Raw genomic sequence first — 18,380 nt, 5'->3', positions numbered from 1 at the left:
ATGACAATGATCCAAAACACACCGCCCGGGCAACAAAGGAGTGGCTCCGTAAGAAGCATTTGAAAGTCCTGGAGTGGCCTAGCCAGTCTCCAGACCTCAACCCCATAGAAAATCTGTGGCGGGAGTTGAAAGTCCGTGTTGCTCGGCGACAGCCCCAAAACATCACTGCTCTTGAGAAGATCTGCATGGAGGAATGGGCCAAAATACCAGCTACTGTGTGTGCAAACCTGGTAAAGACCTATAGTAAACGTTTGACCTCTGTTATTGCCAACAAAGGTTATGTTACAAAGTATTGAGTTGTATTTTTGTTATTGACCAAATACTTATTTTCCACCCTGATTTACGAATAAATTCTTTACAAATCCTACCATGTGAATTCATGGATTTTTTTTTTCACATTCTGTCTCTCACAGTTGAAGTGTACCTCTGGTGCAAATTACTGACCTCTGTCATCATTTTAAGTGGGGGAACTTGCACAATCGGTGGCTGACTAAATACTTTTTTGCCCCACTGTAAGCTAGCGCAATAATTTTTTTGCATATGGAACCGGAGGAGTTGTACTTACATCTTATGCCATCAGCTTGTCCTCGGTCACAGTTTTCTTCCACGTAAAGCTTTGCAAATATTGCAGAAAAAGCACTTGCAGCAACAAAAGCATAATATGCCAGAAACACGCTTTGCTGATCCGATCAGCTGTTTGCAACACTTCCTATGTTGGAATAGACGTCAGCGCGAACTATCACGTGTCCGCCATGACCTGCCCGAAACCAGAAGTGACATTTTTGCAGAAAATGTCGTTTTTTAGTCCGCCAGAGCTTATCTTTATATTTTTACATGCTGTGGAGCAAACTTTGGGAGCATTTCAAGTTGCTATACATCAATACAACCATTATAGCCCAAATTGTAATAATATGTCTGCATTAAGTCCATAGAAACTACATGAATTACAAAAAAGTGCAATAAACTAAAAAAAAACGGATAATCATTTTTGTGTTTTTACATATATTTCTAGTTGGAGAAATTCAAGAGGTTTATCCCTCAAAACTGTAAATACAAAAAAAGTTGCACAAAATAGTTTCCCACCACAGGAAATTTATTTTGAGTGTCTTCATAGTTTTATTTTTGAGATACACTGAGACTTAGAGCTTTTTATTGTCACTGTGCAGTTTCTTGCACAGCGAAATTGGGTAGCTGAACCTCAAAGGTGCTAAAGTAAGAAGAAGAGAAACCGATATACAACGAAGGCGGAAAATAAATAAATAATTAAATAAATAGAAAAAAAATAAAAAACAGTGTATATGTATACATATGTGAGTGGAACTATATACATGGTGTATGTGTAGGAAACATTGAAACAGACTGGGACCAAAATAATTGCACAGAACATGGAAAGACTGAGATATTGCACATAGATGATCAACAGCTGTGTCAGGGTGGATGTGTTGGGGAAGTCTTTACACACTAGTTTGCATTAAGAGTTCTGACAGCTCACGGGAATACACCAATTTTTATATGCTGCAGGAAAAAGGAAAATAAATATTATACTGCAAATTTGCAAACAAACAGAAGGTGCATCAAAATAAACTATTTCCAGCAGCAATTTGACTTCTAAGCATCCCAGAAACGACTCAGAAAAGCATAAAGTCAAACATGTCTTTTAAAAACACCAGTGTAGGTTTATAAGGCCCTGAAGGTTAAAAAAAAACACCTAAATTTTCCACAAAAATGATATCATTTCTGGTTTTGGGCAGGTCATGGCGGACACGTGATAGTTCGCGCTGACGTCTATTCCAACATAGGAAGTGTTGCAAACAGCTGATCGGATCAGCAAAGCGTGTTTCTGGCATATTATGTTTTTGTTGCTGCAAGTGCTTTTTATGCAATATTTGCAAAGCTATAAGTGGAAGAAAACTGTGACGAGGACAAGCTGATGGCATAAGATGTAAGTACAACTCCTCCGGTTTCATATGCAAAACAAATTATTGCGCTAGCTTATGTGGTTCCAGTTCTACAGAGATTTAAAAATAGTTAAATCATGAATCGCTGTGTGGCAGGCAGGAGTTGGACACAAGATGCAGGCACTCAGACTCGAGGGATGAACTCAAAAAACTCAGCTTTATTTGCTGACAGGGGAAAGCATACAAAACTAAACTAAACTGGGAAAATATGAACTCACACTTTGCAGAGAGGCACACGAGGAAACACACAGCTTGAGGGACGACGCGACACTGACTCAGAGAAACAGGGTGTAAATACACTGGGAAGTAACGAGGGGAATGAGACACAGAAGGAGGGCACAGCTGGGAGAAATCAGGACTGACGAGACAAGCAAAGCAGGACGCATTCACATAAGACACGGACCTTCAAAGTAAAACAGGAAGTATCACACAGAGACGCGAACACGGTGGAGACAGCAACTAAGAAACACAGAGACAAACCATAAGGTAGAGGACTCTCAGAACCGAAAGACACAGAGGAAAACTCAAACATGCAGACAGACTTGCACAGAACAGAGGGGACACACAGAAACATGAAGGGATCGAAACTAGAAACCATAGAATAACTCACAAGTACAATAATACAAAAAGCACAAAGAACTAAACATGCTGGGTCAGGAGACCCAGGACCCTGACAAGTTATGCACAACGGAGCGTGCCCGCCCCGACCGGTCTTAAAGGATTAAACACAGTGAGCACACACAGAGGCCGACTCTGTCTAAACCCTCAGAACAAAAGCTGTCCACATGTTTCTGTCAGTCCAAATACTTCAAGCAGTTTTTGCTGTGATCACTGCCTTCACACTGTTACAGTCAAAGCTGGAAATCATTCACAAGGAAACTTCATATTCACCAACACTCAGTGTGATGTCATCAGGGAATGTCTCCGCCTCCAGCTCACATCAAAGCATATGACTACCTGAGCAGCTAGCATTACCCAGCATGCCGTGCAGCAGTGTCAGTTTGTAAATGTGCAATAATTCCTGCTCCAAACTGTTTCACAGATTGCTGTGTGCCGTGACCTTTGAACCTTAGAACTGTGAGGAAGAAGCTACACAGTTAATCAGGGTCCCCTCTCTCTGAATCAGGAAAGGTGGGCAGGCCGCGTGTGGGCCGCGGGCCATACGTTGAGTCTCACTGTTTGAAATGTGAACATTGTTCTGCTGCAGTCAATGGACTAAACCAGAGAAGAAGAAAACAGACTTTACCATGAAGATCCTCAGTGTGGATCAGTATAATATCAGCCTGATGTCTGCAGTTTAGTGTCAGCACAACTTTCACATCATATTCATCTCAGCACAACTAAAACATGCTGACTGACCCCAGAGTTTCAAGTTTACATCCTGGACTCTCCAGGAAACCACACAGATGCTTCACTCCTGGATCCTGCAGCTTCTTGTTGTAGCTCAGGTCCAGCTGTCTCAGATGGGAGGGGTTGGACTTCAGTGCTGCTGCCAGATAATCACAGCTGATCTCTGACAAACCACAGTTCCTCAATCTGTGTAAAGAATGAAAGATGTAAGTTTATTAGACAAAGTGCTTGAAATCATTCAGTGTTTCATCATCTGTTCAGAGCTGAAGAAGGTTCAGAATGTAGAAGTTTAGAAAATGGAAACTCCAAACAGCTGAAGCCAACAGGAAGCAGCTTCAAACAGGAAACTGTGCAGAGTTTCAGACTATATGTCCTGATGCAGCCAGTTGGATTTTGGAGATTTTAATCTCTGTTCTGTGACTAAGTCCTTGAATCATTTCTTCCAGTTGGTCCAACAAGACAGACTAAGTATTGGACATGTGTTGTGGCTCCATTAGGGGAGCTTCTAAATGTGATGTGATGGCCCCTCTGGGTCTGTCAGGTCACAGCACTGAAGAGAGCTCAAACTGGGCACACAGTTGTTCCAGTCTGGACCAAAGACTCTATACTGGGACTGAGGGACTGCTTTGACTGCACCCACTGGGACTTTTTAAAGGCTCATGTTCTCACTTAGATCATCGATTTCTACTGACATTTCTTTCTGGAAAAATGGGGATTACTTTGGAAACAGGAAATATTTTCCCCAATAAGCAGCCCAGGATTAGTAAATCACTCCAACATGTTCTCAGGCAGAAGAAGCTGTCTTGTTATGAGGGAGAGAAGAAAAAGATTGAGGCACAGAAACTTGTTGAAAGAGAGATAAAGCAGCTAAAATCAGGTGTAAAAGTAAAGCAGAGGATGAGCTGAATAAAGGACACTCAAGGCTGGCTTGGAAAGGAATGAAGTCCATGGTGGGGATGCAGAACAAGGAGCAAAGATGAATGTGATGCTGAATCAGCAGAAGACTTGGACTCATTTGATTCCAGCTTTGATATCATTGATTTCAATGAAGAGCTTTGTGATTGTAGCAAAGGGCTGGTAGCTCTGAGAGTCCCACTGATGAGGTGTTTGTGTGGAAATCTCTTAGTGGGACCAAAGAGAGAAAAAGCCCTGGTCCTGATGCTGTGGGAGGGAAATGATTGAAGTGTGCTGTGAGGAACTGACTGGGAGATTTTCACACATTTTCCAGTCCTCCTTGGAACAACAGGAAGTTCCCAGCATATGGAAACAAAGGTTAAGTGTCCTATGGCCCTCAGTGATGATGGTGCTGTGGCCCCACCACCTCCACCTCTTTGTAAAGGAACTAACTGTAATCTGAAGCTTCAAATGGAACTAAGACTTCCTCCACTAGGTGGCAGTGTCTGATGAGAAAGTGTTAGTGGAGCTGGCCTGGAGTCAGAAACAGGAAGATGCAGGATTTGGGCTGAAATGGGGAAAGTGGTTCGCACTAGTGCCTTAAAGCAAGAAGGTTGTAGGTTGAAGCTTGTTGGCCTTTCTGTGGAGGTTGGATGTTCTCCCACAGTCCAATGAAATGCTGCTTAGGTTCATTGGTGCTTCTAAATTGGCTGTAGGTGTGGATGTGAGAGAGTGCTTCTCTGTCTCTCTCTGTTGGCCCTGTGATGGACTGCTCACCTGTGCAGGTGGACCACGCCTCTTGCCCTATGACAGCTAGGGCACAGGCTGCAGCCCTGTGAGCCTAAGCTGAATAAACAGTTAGCAAAAATGATCCATAGATGGCCTGAAACCCCCCAGTTAGCAGTTTGGTAGATAGCTATGACATGCTAATCCCATCCAGCAGCTGTATTCTACCTGTAAGCTGATCCCTGCTGAGCCAAAGCACTTTTTCATATACAAATTACAACCTTTAATAGAAACCTATTGGTCAGCATCTTATTAGCCTGCTGTTAGCTTCATTCCACAGAAAACTGAGAGAAACTAACAGAGTTGATAAAGAATAAAGAGAAATGTGCTGATTTAAAGCCTTTGAAGTGCTTCAGATGATCTCTGTCCACTTCTGTCCACTCATTCATTCATGTAAGCTTTCTAATGCAGCTTTGATCTTCACAGTCTGCTTCATGAAACTCATTCTAACCCTGAATGTCAGAGTGTTCCTCCTTCTCTTTCCCATCATTCATGCTGGCAGTGGAGGAGATTTGGATGTTGGACTGTGTTTTGGATGATGTGTGTATGTTTGTGTTGGACTGCTGTCTGTAAAGCAAACGCACATTTTGCTTTGGATTTCAGTGTCAGACAGACTTTAAGGTGGAATGAAGAGTTGGAGAGTTTCACAGTGAATCATCCAGTGGAGGATTTTTCTTCTTCTTTGAAGGTTTGAAATGTGAACATTGTTCTGCTGCAGTCAATGGACTAAACCAGAGAAGAAGAAATCAGACTTTACCATGAAGATCCTCAGTGTGGATCAGTATAATATCAGCCTGATGTCTGCAGTTTAGTGTCAGCACAACTTTCACATCATATTCATCTCAGCACAACTAAAACATGCTGACTGACCTCAGAGTTTCAAGTTTACATCCTGGACTCTCCAGGAAACCACACAGATGCTTCACTCCTGGATCCTGCAGTTTGTTTTTGTTAATCAACAACCAGCGACTACTCAGGTCCAGCTGTCTCAGATGGGAGGGGTTGGACTTCAGTGCTGCTGCCAGATAATCACAGCTGATCTCTGACAAACCACAGTGCTCCAATCTGTATAAAGAATGAAAGATGTAAGTTTATTAGACAAAGTGCTTGAAATCATTCAGTGTTTCATCATCTGTTCAGAGCTGAAGAAGGTTCAGAATGTAGAAGTTTAGAAAATGGAAACTCCAAACAGCTGAAGCCAACAGGAAGCAGCTTCAAACAAACACAACAAGAGAAAAAACTCTGAATGTTTCACATTAAAGTCGTACATTTCTCATAAAAACAGGACAAAGACTTGAAAAGTCGTGTTTTTCCTTCCAGGAACCACATGGCTTCACTTTTAAAGGTGAAGTGTGAAAGAAATGGACATATTTGAAGTCCAACACCTTTTTCCAGTCACATTATTAAAGCAGACAAACTACAAGCTCATTTTCATTCCAACAAGTCATCTTCTGACCTGGACTAACAACACTGGTCTCTATGTGCAGCTGGCTGTGAGACCAGTGCTCAGGGAGCGTCTACAAAGTGCAACACTGAAAGAACATCACACACTCATTTGCTTCCATCACACAAACATCTGTCATTATTCATGTTCCTGCTCCTCTGGATTCACACGGAGCTTCTGGTTTTCATTTACCCGTTGCCATTTTGAACCGTAGTATCCATAACTCAGACTGAGCATGCTCAGAGCTGATTGACCTGACTGTGATCAGTTCCTGGAATAAACCTTATTGTCTAATATTTTTATTAACCCTTTAAGACCGGTCGGGGCGGGCATGCTCCATTTTGTGTAACTATTTTTAAATCTCTGTAGAACTGGAACCACATAAGCTAGCGCAATAATTTGTTTTGCATATGAAACCGGAGGAGTTGTACTTACATCTTATGCCATCAGCTTGTCCTCGGTCACAGTTTTCTTCCACTTATAGCTTTGCAAAAACTGCATAAAAAGCACTTGCAGCAACAAAATAATAATATTCCAGAAACACGCTTTGCCGATCCGATCAGCTGTTTGCAACACTTCCTATGTTGGAATAGACGTCAGCGCGAACTATCACGTGTCCGCCATTACCTGCCCGAAACCAGAAGTGACATTTTTGCAGAAAATGTCGTTTTTTAGTCCGTCAGAGCTTATCTTTATATTTTTACATGCTGTGGAGCAAACTTTGGGAGCATTTCAAGTTGATATACATCAATACAACCATTATAGCCCAAATTGTAATAATATGTCTGCATTAAGTCCATAGAAACTACATGAATTCCAAAAAAGTGCAATAAACTACAAAAAATGGATAATCATTTTTGTGTTTTTACATATATTTCTAGTTGGAGAAATTCAAGAGGCTTATCCCTCAAAACTGTAAATACAAAAAGTTGCACAAAATAGTTTCCCACCACAGGAAATTTATTTCAAGTGTCTTCATAGTTTCATTTTTGAGATACACTGAGACTTAGAGCTTTTTATTGTCATTGTGCAGTTTCTTGCACAGCAAAATTGGGTAGCTGAACCACAAAGGTGCTAAAGTAAGAAGAAGAGAAACCGATATATAACGAAGGCGGAAAATAAATAAATAATTAAATAGAAAAAAACAAAAAACAGTGTATATGTATACATATGTGAGTGGAACTATATACATGGTGTATGTGTAGGAAACATTGAAACAGACTGGGACCAAAATAATTGCACAGAACATGGAAAGACTGAGATATTGCACATAGATGATCAACAGCTGTGTCAGGGTGGATGTGTTGGGGAAGTCTTTACACACTAGTTTGCATTAAGAGTTCTGACAGCCCACGGGAATACACCAATTTTTATATGCTGCAGGAAAAAGGAAAATAAATATTATACTGCAAATTTGCAAACAAACAGAAGGTGCATCAAAATAAACTATTTCCAGCAGCAATTTGACTTCTAAGCATCCCAGAAACGACTCAGAAAAGCATAAAGTCAAACATGACTTTTAAAAACACCAGTGTAGGTTTATAAGGCCCTGAAGGTTAAAAAAAAAAAAAAACACCTAAATTTTCCACAAAAATGACATCACTTCTGGTTTTGGGCAGGTAATGGCGGACACGTGATAGTTCGCGCTGACGTCTATTCCAACCTAGGAAGTGTTGCAAACAGCTGATCGGATAAGCGCGTTTCTGGAATATTATGTTTTTGTTGCTGCAAGTGCTTTTTATGCAATATTTGCAAAGCTATAAGTGGAAGAAAACCGTGACCGAGGACAAGCTGATGGCATAAGATGTAAGTACAACTCCTCCGGTTTCATATGCAAAACAAATTATTGCGCTAGCTTATGTGGTTCCAGTTCTACAGAGATTTAAAAATAGTTATGTCATGAATCGCTGTGTGGCAGGCAGGAGTTGGACACAAGATGCAGGCACTCAGACTCGAGGGATGAACTCAAAAAACTCAGCTTTATTTGCTGACAGGGGAAAGCATACAAAACTAAACTAAACTGGGAAAATATGAACTCACACTTTGCAGAGAGGCACACGAGGAAACACACAGCTTGAGGGACGACGCGACACTGACTCAGAGAAACACAGGGTGTAAATACACTGGGAAGTAACGAGGGGAATGAGACACAGAAGGAGGGCACAGCTGGGAGAAATCAGGACTGACGAGACAAGCAAAGCAGGACGCATTCACATAAGACACGGACCTTCAAAGTAAAACAGGAAGTATCACACAGAGACGCGAACACGGTGGAGACAGCAACTAAGAAACACAGAGACAAACCATAAGGTAGAGGACTCTCAGAACCGAAAGACACAGAGGAAAACTCAAACATGCAGACAGACTTACACAGAACAGAGGGGACACAGAAACATGAAGGGATCGAAACTAGAAACCACAGAATAACTCACAAGTACAATAATACAAAAAGCACAAAGAACTAAACATGCTGGGTCAGGAGACCCAGGACCCTGACAAGTTATGCACAACGGAGCGTGCCCGCCCCGACCGGTCTTAAAGGATTAAACACAGTGAGCACACACAGAGGCCGACTCTGTCTAAACCCTCAGAACAAAAGCTGTCCACATGTTTCTGTCAGTCCAAATACTTCATGCAGTTTTTGCTGTGATCACTGCCTTCACACTGTTACAGTCAAAGCTGGAAATCATTCACAAGGAAACTTCATATTCACCAACACTCAGTGTGATGTCATCAGGGAATGTCTCCGCCTCCAGCTCACATCAAAGCATATGACTACCTGAGCAGCTAGCATTACCCAGCATGCCGTGCAGCAGTGTCAGTTTGTAAATGTGCAATAATTCCTGGTCCAAACTGTTTCACAGATTGCTGTGTGCCGTGACCTTTGAACCTTAGAACTGTGAGGAAGAAGCTACACAGTTAATCAGGGTCCCCTCTCTCTGAATCAGGAAAGGTGGGCAGGCCGCGTGTGGGCCGCGGGCCATACGTTGAGTCTCACTGTTTGAAATGTGAACATTGTTCTGCTGCAGTCAATGGACTAAACCAGAGAAGAAGAAAACAGACTTTACCATGAAGATCCTCAGTGTGGATCAGTATAATATCAGCCTGATGTCTGCAGTTTAGTGTCAGCACAACTTTCACATCATATTCATCTCAGCACAACTAAAACATGCTGACTGACCTCAGAGTTTCAAGTTTACATCCTGGACTCTCCAGGAAACCACACAGATGCTTCACTCCTGGATCCTCCAGGTAGTAGTTCTGACTCAGGTCCAGCTGTCTCAGATGGGAGGGGTTGGACTTCAGTGCTGCTGCCAGATAATCACAGCTGATCTCTGACAAACCACAGTTCTCCAATCTGTATAAAGAATGAAAGATGTAAGTTTATTAGACAAAGTGCTTGAAATCATTCAGTGTTTCATCATCTGTTCAGAGCTGAAGAAGGTTCAGAATGTAGAAGTTTAGAAAATGGAAACTCCAAACAGCTGAAGCCAACAGGAAGCAGCTTCAAACAAACACAACAAGAGAAAAAACTCTGAATGTTTCACATTAAAGTCGTACATTTCTCATAAAAACAGGACAAAGACCTGAAAAAGTCGTGTTTTTCCTTCCAGGAACCACATGGCTTCACTTTTAAAGGTGAAGTGTGAAAGAAATGGACATATTTGAAGTCCAACACCTTTTTCCAGTCACATTATTAAAGCAGACAAACTACAAGCTCATTTTCATTCCAACAAGTCATCTTCTGACCTGGACTAACAACACTGGTCTCTATGTGCAGCTGGCTGTGAGACCAGTGCTCAGGGAGCGTCTACAAAGTGCAACACTGAAAGAACATCACACACTCATTTGCTTCCATCACACAAACATCTACTGTCATTATTGTCACCAAACTCTGTGGATCCTTTATTGCAAATTCAAATGGGATCAAATGGTCAGACAAAAGAGGGTTATGAGGAAATATGATGAAATGTTGTGTATTAGCAGCAAGTTATTGAATCATTTTCCTCAGAAACCAAACAAAATGATTGACAAACATGTTTTTACAAACTCAGTGTTGGACTTGGATCAGCAGGATAAGCTGATGTTTAAAGGCATTTGAGTCTCGCTGTATGAGAGTCCAGTTATTACTCAATATTTATAGATGATGTTCTTTCAGTGTTGCACTTTGTAGACGCTCCCTGAGCCTCACAGCCAGCTGCACATGGACCAGCTGACATTACCCAGCATTAGAGGCGGCTGTAAAAAATTCATGTTCCCATTTAAATGGTTTTAAGTTGAATAAAACGATGTTGATTCATTCAATCCTGAATCGATGTTTAATATAAATGTATTTTGCCAGAATCTCAGCTTAAAGCTCACAAACTATTTCAACAAGCACTGTGCTGCCCTCACGACACGTGACCATGTGAAGCTCGACACCCAGCGAACAAAATAGACGAGATCTCCACACAAGGCTTGCTTTTCTTGATTTTAATGAAGATCTTTTTAAGCCTTTCCTCTCTCAAGGCTTCTCCTTGCTATTTCTTATTTGTAACTGAAATATACAGAAAGTGAAAATAAATTGCTAGCTACTACACATCTTAATGACAAACGTAATGATTAGCCTAGCTTAACACGTGCGTTACATTAGCATCGCAGTTCACTCCAGGTAAACACATATAAAAGTTGTTTCTGAACACATTAATACTCACAAAGACGAACGTTTCCCAAGGTACAAGCGTGTAGGGCACTCTTAGCGTGTACATGAACTCGTTCACTCTTTTAATACTTCCGAAGCACTTTTCACAGCATTAATGGAGAAAATACGTCAAAGATATGCGAATGATCAGAGCGCTCCCTCGCTCCCATTTCCGCACATACAATACAAAGATCGCTTGTGATAACCAGGTCTCACTGAGCAAAATTCGAACCCAGACATTGTAGCTGTTTTTAGCATGAATTACTTATAATATTTCTTAACTTTGAACTTATTTATCACTTTGCTTATGTAACTTAATCAGACTATGCACTAACTACTGACTTTTAACCAAAAGCCATAACAAGCAGCAAACAGCTAAAACAGTAAATGAGAGCAGCTAAACACACAAAGATGGAAACACAGAGCGTGGATCGTTCACTCGACGGCACGTACACGGACACGCCGTTGGGGCTGAAAGTGGACAGCTCACAGATCCTGAAGCTGCAGGTTTCATCTGTCTCCAACCAAAACTGAGTGAAGCAGCAGCAAAAGAAGATCCAAACTCTGCTTCACGTTTGATAAATATGCTCATGAATTCTCTCTGACTTTGGCTGTTCCTGCCTGCACAGCTCTCTCTCTCTCAGTGTACTCCAAGAACAGCTTCAAACATCTGTTTCTGCATCATTCACTGTTTATTAGCCACCAGTCTGCTGTTGTGTTCAGTGCTGTCGGCCTCTGACAGTAAAGCCTCATTTCTGCTGTTCCATGGAAACTTTTTAAAATGATGACAAATTGGAAAACACAGAGCTGTGTCTGTAATCAAAGCAGAGATGGAACGATTCCACTTTTTATGTCCGATATCGATATGAATCCAATATAGTCGATTTTATAATCAAAAGTTTTTTTAATATCTTGCTGCATTTTGTTCTGTTTGCCACTGCGTGGCGTAACCAGTTTCACAATGGCAGTGTTTGTAATCGCAATTCGAGTTATATTGTTCTGTACTTTTGTCATATTGGAAAATTCTAAATAAAGTTGTCAATAAAAAAAAACATGAGAGGTTTTTGGATAAAGTTGGTGTTTTTTCCCCATTGATTAAGCACTGCTTCCAGCCAAGAATGATACCATAAATCCCCTATAGCCGTAGAAAAGGCTAACATTGCTATCTTTTTACAAAAAAAACCCAGCTAAACATGAGGTAGTCGTTGGTTTCAGTAAATATCTTCGCTATTTGATCAGTTTTTACGGATTAATGAGGAGTTACTGAAGTGCCAGGTTTTTAAAGTTGGTGTTACATGTGGTAAGAGACTGAAAACATGCTGCTGTTTAATAAGATATTTAATATTCAGCTCTGCACAGTAGCTGAAGCAGAGTGCAGCCTGTTGCTTTTACCGTATAATACTTGTAATAAAAGTACAGTAACAGTAATTAGTGACTGAGCAGCCCGGAGCGTTTCTCTTGATTTCTTTAGTAAATTCATTCACCTGCACAGCTAAACGAACCCTGACAGCCGAGTGCTCATCTTAGCTAGCTAGGTCTCAGGAGCTAGCTAAGGACGGTAGTTACGGAGTAGCTTACAAACACGTTTAACTTACCGAAAAAGTGCAGCGGGGCCTCGGGTCCTTCTGTCGGGTAGTCCAGTTTACTGAAGAACACCTCAGGGTGTCAGGTTAAAACACTCGGTCGTGTTTTTGTAGCGCAAACGCTGGCCCTCCTTTCAGAGCCTACGCTCTATCTGCTATTTGCGAAAAGAGATACGCAAGTTTCTCCGTGACTGCAGCTGCCAGTCAAAGCTGCTATGATGACGTTTCACCCCAATTTAACATCACCGCGGTAGGAATTAGAATCAAACTTATGGGAGAGGAGACCCCTTGGACATCCCCACAACAAAGGAAAGAATCTTTAAAAAATTATCTGAGGAGAATTAATTTATTTGTCTGACCCCAGTCCCATCCGCTAACATGGAGGAGGCGGGATTTATGACCTATACTGCAGCCAGACACCAGGGGGCGATAGAGACGTTCTGGCTTCATTTTGGGGAGCTGTTGCATCGTCCATGTTTTCTACAGTCATTGGTCAGACTCTAATAACTTTTACTTTGGTCATGTCCAAACTCATATAGGCTGCATCCTCCTGAGGACCCGGCCTTCATGGTCTATGTGGGCCGGGTCAACAGGTGGTCGGGTAGGCCAGAAATAAACGGCTATGAAATGGGACTGTCTAGCCTTGAGATTTGTGTCACCGCTGTCTTGGTGGAGTTTAATAATCTCAGCTGTCTGCTCCTTGCTATCTAAAATATAACAGGACACTGGCGTAAAATCTTGGCCATCTCACACTTCTGCTTAATCAGTTTTCTGTTTGACGTTTATTCAGCTGTGTGAAAACCACCCAGGCGATTAATACAGTGGCTTGCAAAATTATTCGGTAGCGATGGGATTTCCGTCTCTTTTTAGAGAACCGGCTCTTTCGGCTCAGCTCACTAAAAAGAGCCGGCTCTTTCGGCTCCGAACCGGCTCTTCAGGTTGTTTTGTGGCTTTAATTAATTTATTATTAACAATAATATAAAATTATGCACAAAAGAAATTACTAATGTAAAAAAAAAAAAAAAAAAAAAAGTGGTTTTATTTATACATGTTTATATATAAATATATGTGGTGGCCCCTAGAGACAAAGCACGTACAAACTCCAAAACACATTTCTAGCGTTAACTGAACTTCCAAAACAGAGCTACTAGATCACTTAAATTACACAATTGAAAGCATGTGTGTATTGTTTGTGTATTTATACACAAGCACTCATATATATTCAAATAATTAAAAAAAAAAAAAAGTTCATTTACCTGTTACTACCACACACCAAATCCAGTCGTTGGTACTTGCTGACTTGTGTTGCCACTAGGTAACAAAAGCTCAACACTGCCCCCTAGCATCCTGGAGCAAAATGTGGAAGCCCGAAATTGTGTCTGCTTTCATCTTACAATCCGGCAACAAAAAAATTGCACCGCGAACAAAGTTTTTCAACAAAGAAAACAATTTCGTTTCATACTTTTCAGTTATATTCACTTACAAAGCAAGTCTAACGCTTCGAGGGTTCCTTTGTTAGCCTTGCCATGGCGACCATTGACCCAGACTTTCGCTCTGTAGTTGCTTTTTAGCATAGTACTACAAAAAATTGTAAACCTGTGATATATGATTGGTAAACGTGAAGTTAACTGTATAAACGTGTTCAATGACTTTGTTAGTTTTGGTGATTGGAGAGCACCCGCTTCAATTCGCAGTGGGAGGAGGCCAGATTTGGGGTCATTTTGTGGTAGACATCAACGAGGCCTCCCTTGCAAGTGAAACGATTGATCGCTGTTGCCTTGTTTTTCTTTCACGGGAATAAGTCCTGGATACAGCGGGGTCTGAGTTTAGACCCAACAATTTCTTTCCTTTAGACCAAACCCCCTGTACACATATACTGACTCAGAGGATGAGCAGCCTTCAAAAAAACGGTTTCCCCAGGCCCCTCGAGTGAAAATACCAGGTAATAAAATACTGTTCAGTGTCTCTGTACATATCTGTGTCTGACACAAGGAAACTTTTTTGACAAGTTGTCTGTATTCTTAAATACTTAAAAAATATCTTTTTCTAAACAGCCCTCACCACTCCGCAGTCTGCCCCCCAGCCCACTGATAGCATCCATCATAATGTCCCACCCAGCTTCCGGCACCTTTCGCCACTCCGGCACAACACACAAACCAACACAGCTTTGCGATCTCCCCAGCATGCAGAGTCTGATGTTGATGTCTTCCCTATAGATGGTATGCTTTTAAAATAGTTTTAAAGCTGCATCACAATGTTATTGTACTCTTATCTTCAAAACACCAATTTATACTCCTGAATGTCATCTTGTTGTGATTTTTTTTCTGTAGATTCTAGTGATGAGCGAATCATGAACGAATCGTTCAATACTCGAGAATCACTTTACTGACTCATGAATCATGATTCACAAGCCCAACTGACTCACTGACTCATCCCTGTTGCTGTTAGCAGCAATATATCTAGCTTATAATTAAAATTGTGGAGAAAAACACAACATCCAGTATCTTAACAAAAAAAAATTCTGCTCTGAACTGGAAGAAAAAACCCTGAGCAGAAGCTCACATCAAGAAAATAGCTCCTCGGTTCACAGTAGCATCGCTCTGCTAACATGCTAACAGCACATTTGAGCTACTCACCCCCTCCCTTCCTGTGCTGAATCATAGAGCGAACGAATCACTCACCCCCTCTCTCCTGGTTCACAGCTTCTTTTTCTTCTTCTTGGTTGGCAACCAATGTTAAGGCGCATTAGTGGATATTTAGATGAGAAAATATATATTTGACACATTTAAGGAAAATACTAATAAAATAAAAATAAACAATAAATGTTTATTAAGCAATTTTGATAGGAAATTGCTTAATTTTTAGAAATGTTTTTGCTCTTTTTGGCTCTATAAAATAGTTGGTTTTTTTAGAATCACTCATCTTAGCAGTAGGATTTACATGAAAAGAGAAACAAATTAAGTTTGAGTGAAAATGTACATTTTTTTGGACTCTCTGGTCAACTGACTCAGTGAATCAAATGACTCAAAAAAAACCCGATTCACTTTGGTGAGTGACTCATTAAAACTCGATTCAGTAAAAAGAATCAAATTTACCATCACTAGTAGATTCCAGAGACTCTGTGAGGCCACTATTACAAGGCAAGTTTGAAAATCTTGGAATTTCATAGTTTACATGGTATAAATGGTAAATGGCCTATATTTGTACAGTGCTTTTACTAGTCTCTAAGGACCCCAAAGCGCTTTACACATTCAGTCATCCACCCAATCACACACTGGTGATGGCAAGCTACATATACAAATATCAAATATATGTGACAGGCAAAAACACTTTTAGCAGTTAGAACAACTTATACTTGAATGCAGAATGTTACACCATCACTTATGGATATATTAGTTTTTCTCCTCTCACTGCTTAAGCCATTAATCTTTCCAGAATTGTTCTTTGAAACAGATGCAACCTCACAAAAGATGTTAACGATGCTGTCAGACCAGAGCAGTTAACAAACTCCGTGAGGAGGTCAGAGCCAACCGCCATCCCTGCTGCAATGAATCTGTAGATGCTGGGGTACTGCCTCTGGATTTGCCCTTGCACAATATGGAGGAGCTAAACAGTGCAGGGGCAGCTCTTCAATCACTGGAGGCAAATAAGGCAATAGTAAGTATATAAAGGTTATGTACACTTTGTAACTATAAAGTGTAATAGCTGTCAGATTTGATCAAAATACATAACAACGGCCTGTTGATTAAACACACTAGCACTTGCGAACACATTTAAGATATGAGACATGCTAATTCCATCTCTTAAAATGTGTTTATAGGTGAGACGCTTTGCCTTGATTGGAGGGACCACACTGGAGGTGTGAGTCCGCCGCGCCGCCAGACGAGCTGGCCTTGGTTCTCAACTGGGCAGGGACCAAACAAGGACCAGACAAAGCAAAAATGGGCATTTAAAGAGACAGCGCTGTGCAGATGCATATTTGGTAAGTTTTACTGTTTATTGTAGTTTATGAGCCTAAAGTGAACAATAAAGGGATCAATTGATGTGCTGGGTGTGTTTCACATTTCCTATGTCACATTTTCAGCTCAGTTTGCTGATTTCCACCTGGAAGTTAATCAGCCTAGGAGTTTATATGCTTTCTCCCTGCTGGAGACAATTAACAAGAGCTTATTCATGTGCTGTAATTCACTTTTGTGCGTGTGTCTATTTTTGTCCTAGATGGCTTGACGCAGCAGGTAGGGGCGAACTCTATGTCTGAGTTGGTCTTTGCTTAACCAGTCCAGAAATGGCTCCGATACGCTCCGGATCATATTGGTGGCGCAGGACTGACATCATCCATCCCCATCCCGGAGTAAAAATTAAAAAGTGACGTGAAACATAGAAATCTTAATAGGAAACTTTGTCTTTTAATAAAATATTTTGTAAACGATACACGTCTATTGACCTTTTTTTGTTTATTTTTTTTTCTCTGTTACATGATGTGTGATGCTTTCTGTTTTTAGAATGTTACTATTGACATGATACATTGTGAGACATTTAACATATAAAGGGTGTCCAATTTGAGGAATAAGTACAATTATGTGTTTAGGTGGTTTAAGTATGATGGAAACATGTAGTAGTTTAGTGTTGGTTAAAATACCTATAAACAGTGTTGGGGAGTAACGGAATACATGTACCGCCGTTACGTATTTAAAATACAAAATATGAGTAACTGTATTCCGTTACAGTTACCGTTTAAAAAGGTGGTATTTAGAATACAGTTACTTTGTTGAAATAAATGGATTACACAGCGGTATTTTCCTGTTTCATATTGTGGCGGGTCAGGACTGTTTGGGTTTTGTTTGTTCTGTTGTTCCAGGTGGCAGCGTTACGGTTGCCATGGTTACAGGGTTACGCTCTCTCTCTGCGACTGTGTGTTTCCTGGGTGAGAGAGCGCCTGTTGTTGTTGTTGTACTAAGCTAATAGGCAGAATGCTACAGGCTCTAAAGAATGTAGCATCATGGGCAGTGTAGTCCGTGCTGCAGGGAGAATGGACTGCCATACCCGTTATGTGTCTGTGAGCGCGAGGAGGGAGAAAAAGGAAAAGTACGAGCTGTCATCGAGCAGAAACGGGAGCTGGAAGCATGTAAATATAATAATAACCACTGCAGCCAAGAAGAGAGCCTGACGAGCCCAGTTGTAAGTAAGCTATTAAGACTCGACTGTACACAGTGTTCGTGTTTTCCTCTGAAACAATAAGTTCTGTTGGAGCAGCCTTTCAACGCCTCTCTCTGTCTCAAACTTGACCCAGACAACAAAGTAAAGCTATTTCTCGGCTACGAGCCCGACGTATTAGTCAGAGGTCCCTTTACTACGGTTCGGAGCCGCGGACCTTCAGTAATAGTAATAAATCACATTCATGTAGTTGTAAACAGCATGATAATATATTAAGTAATCCAAAGTATTCAGAATACGTTACTCTCACTGAGTAATGTAACGGAATACGTTACAAAATACATTTCGGGGCATGTATCCTGTAATCTGTAGTGGAATACATTTTAAAAGTAACCTTCCCAACACTGATTATAAAGAACGGTAGATTTCCAGTCATGATTTAACCGTTGTTTCAATAAAAAGCAACTGTGCGAAAGAGGTGGAAAATCAACATCATAGTTCAACAGTGTTTCAATATCAGAATCTGACAT

The 18,380-nt window shown here is 41.0% G+C and overlaps 1 protein-coding gene across 1 annotated transcript in view; it reads right to left on the bottom strand.

Moving 5' to 3' along the window:
* Nucleotides 1-18,380, bottom strand: part of LOC146511908 (NACHT, LRR and PYD domains-containing protein 12-like) — a 249,349-nt gene that overhangs the window by 208,929 nt on the left and 22,040 nt on the right. The window contains exons 5-7 of the mRNA XM_085171639.1: nt 9,614-9,790; nt 5,859-6,053; nt 3,318-3,494 (exon numbers count right to left, since the gene is read on the bottom strand). Coding sequence (XP_085027765.1) covers nt 3,318-3,494; nt 5,859-6,053; nt 9,614-9,790 — 549 coding nt within the window. The remainder of the gene's footprint in view (nt 1-3,317; nt 3,495-5,858; nt 6,054-9,613; nt 9,791-18,380) is intronic.

This window comes from Neolamprologus multifasciatus, chromosome 9 (assembly GCF_963576455.1).
Source record: "Neolamprologus multifasciatus chromosome 9, fNeoMul1.2, whole genome shotgun sequence".
Taxonomy (NCBI): Eukaryota; Metazoa; Chordata; class Actinopteri; order Cichliformes; family Cichlidae; genus Neolamprologus; species Neolamprologus multifasciatus.
Note: the sequence above shows the minus strand (reverse complement) of the source record. Positions and strands in the feature narration are given on the sequence as shown.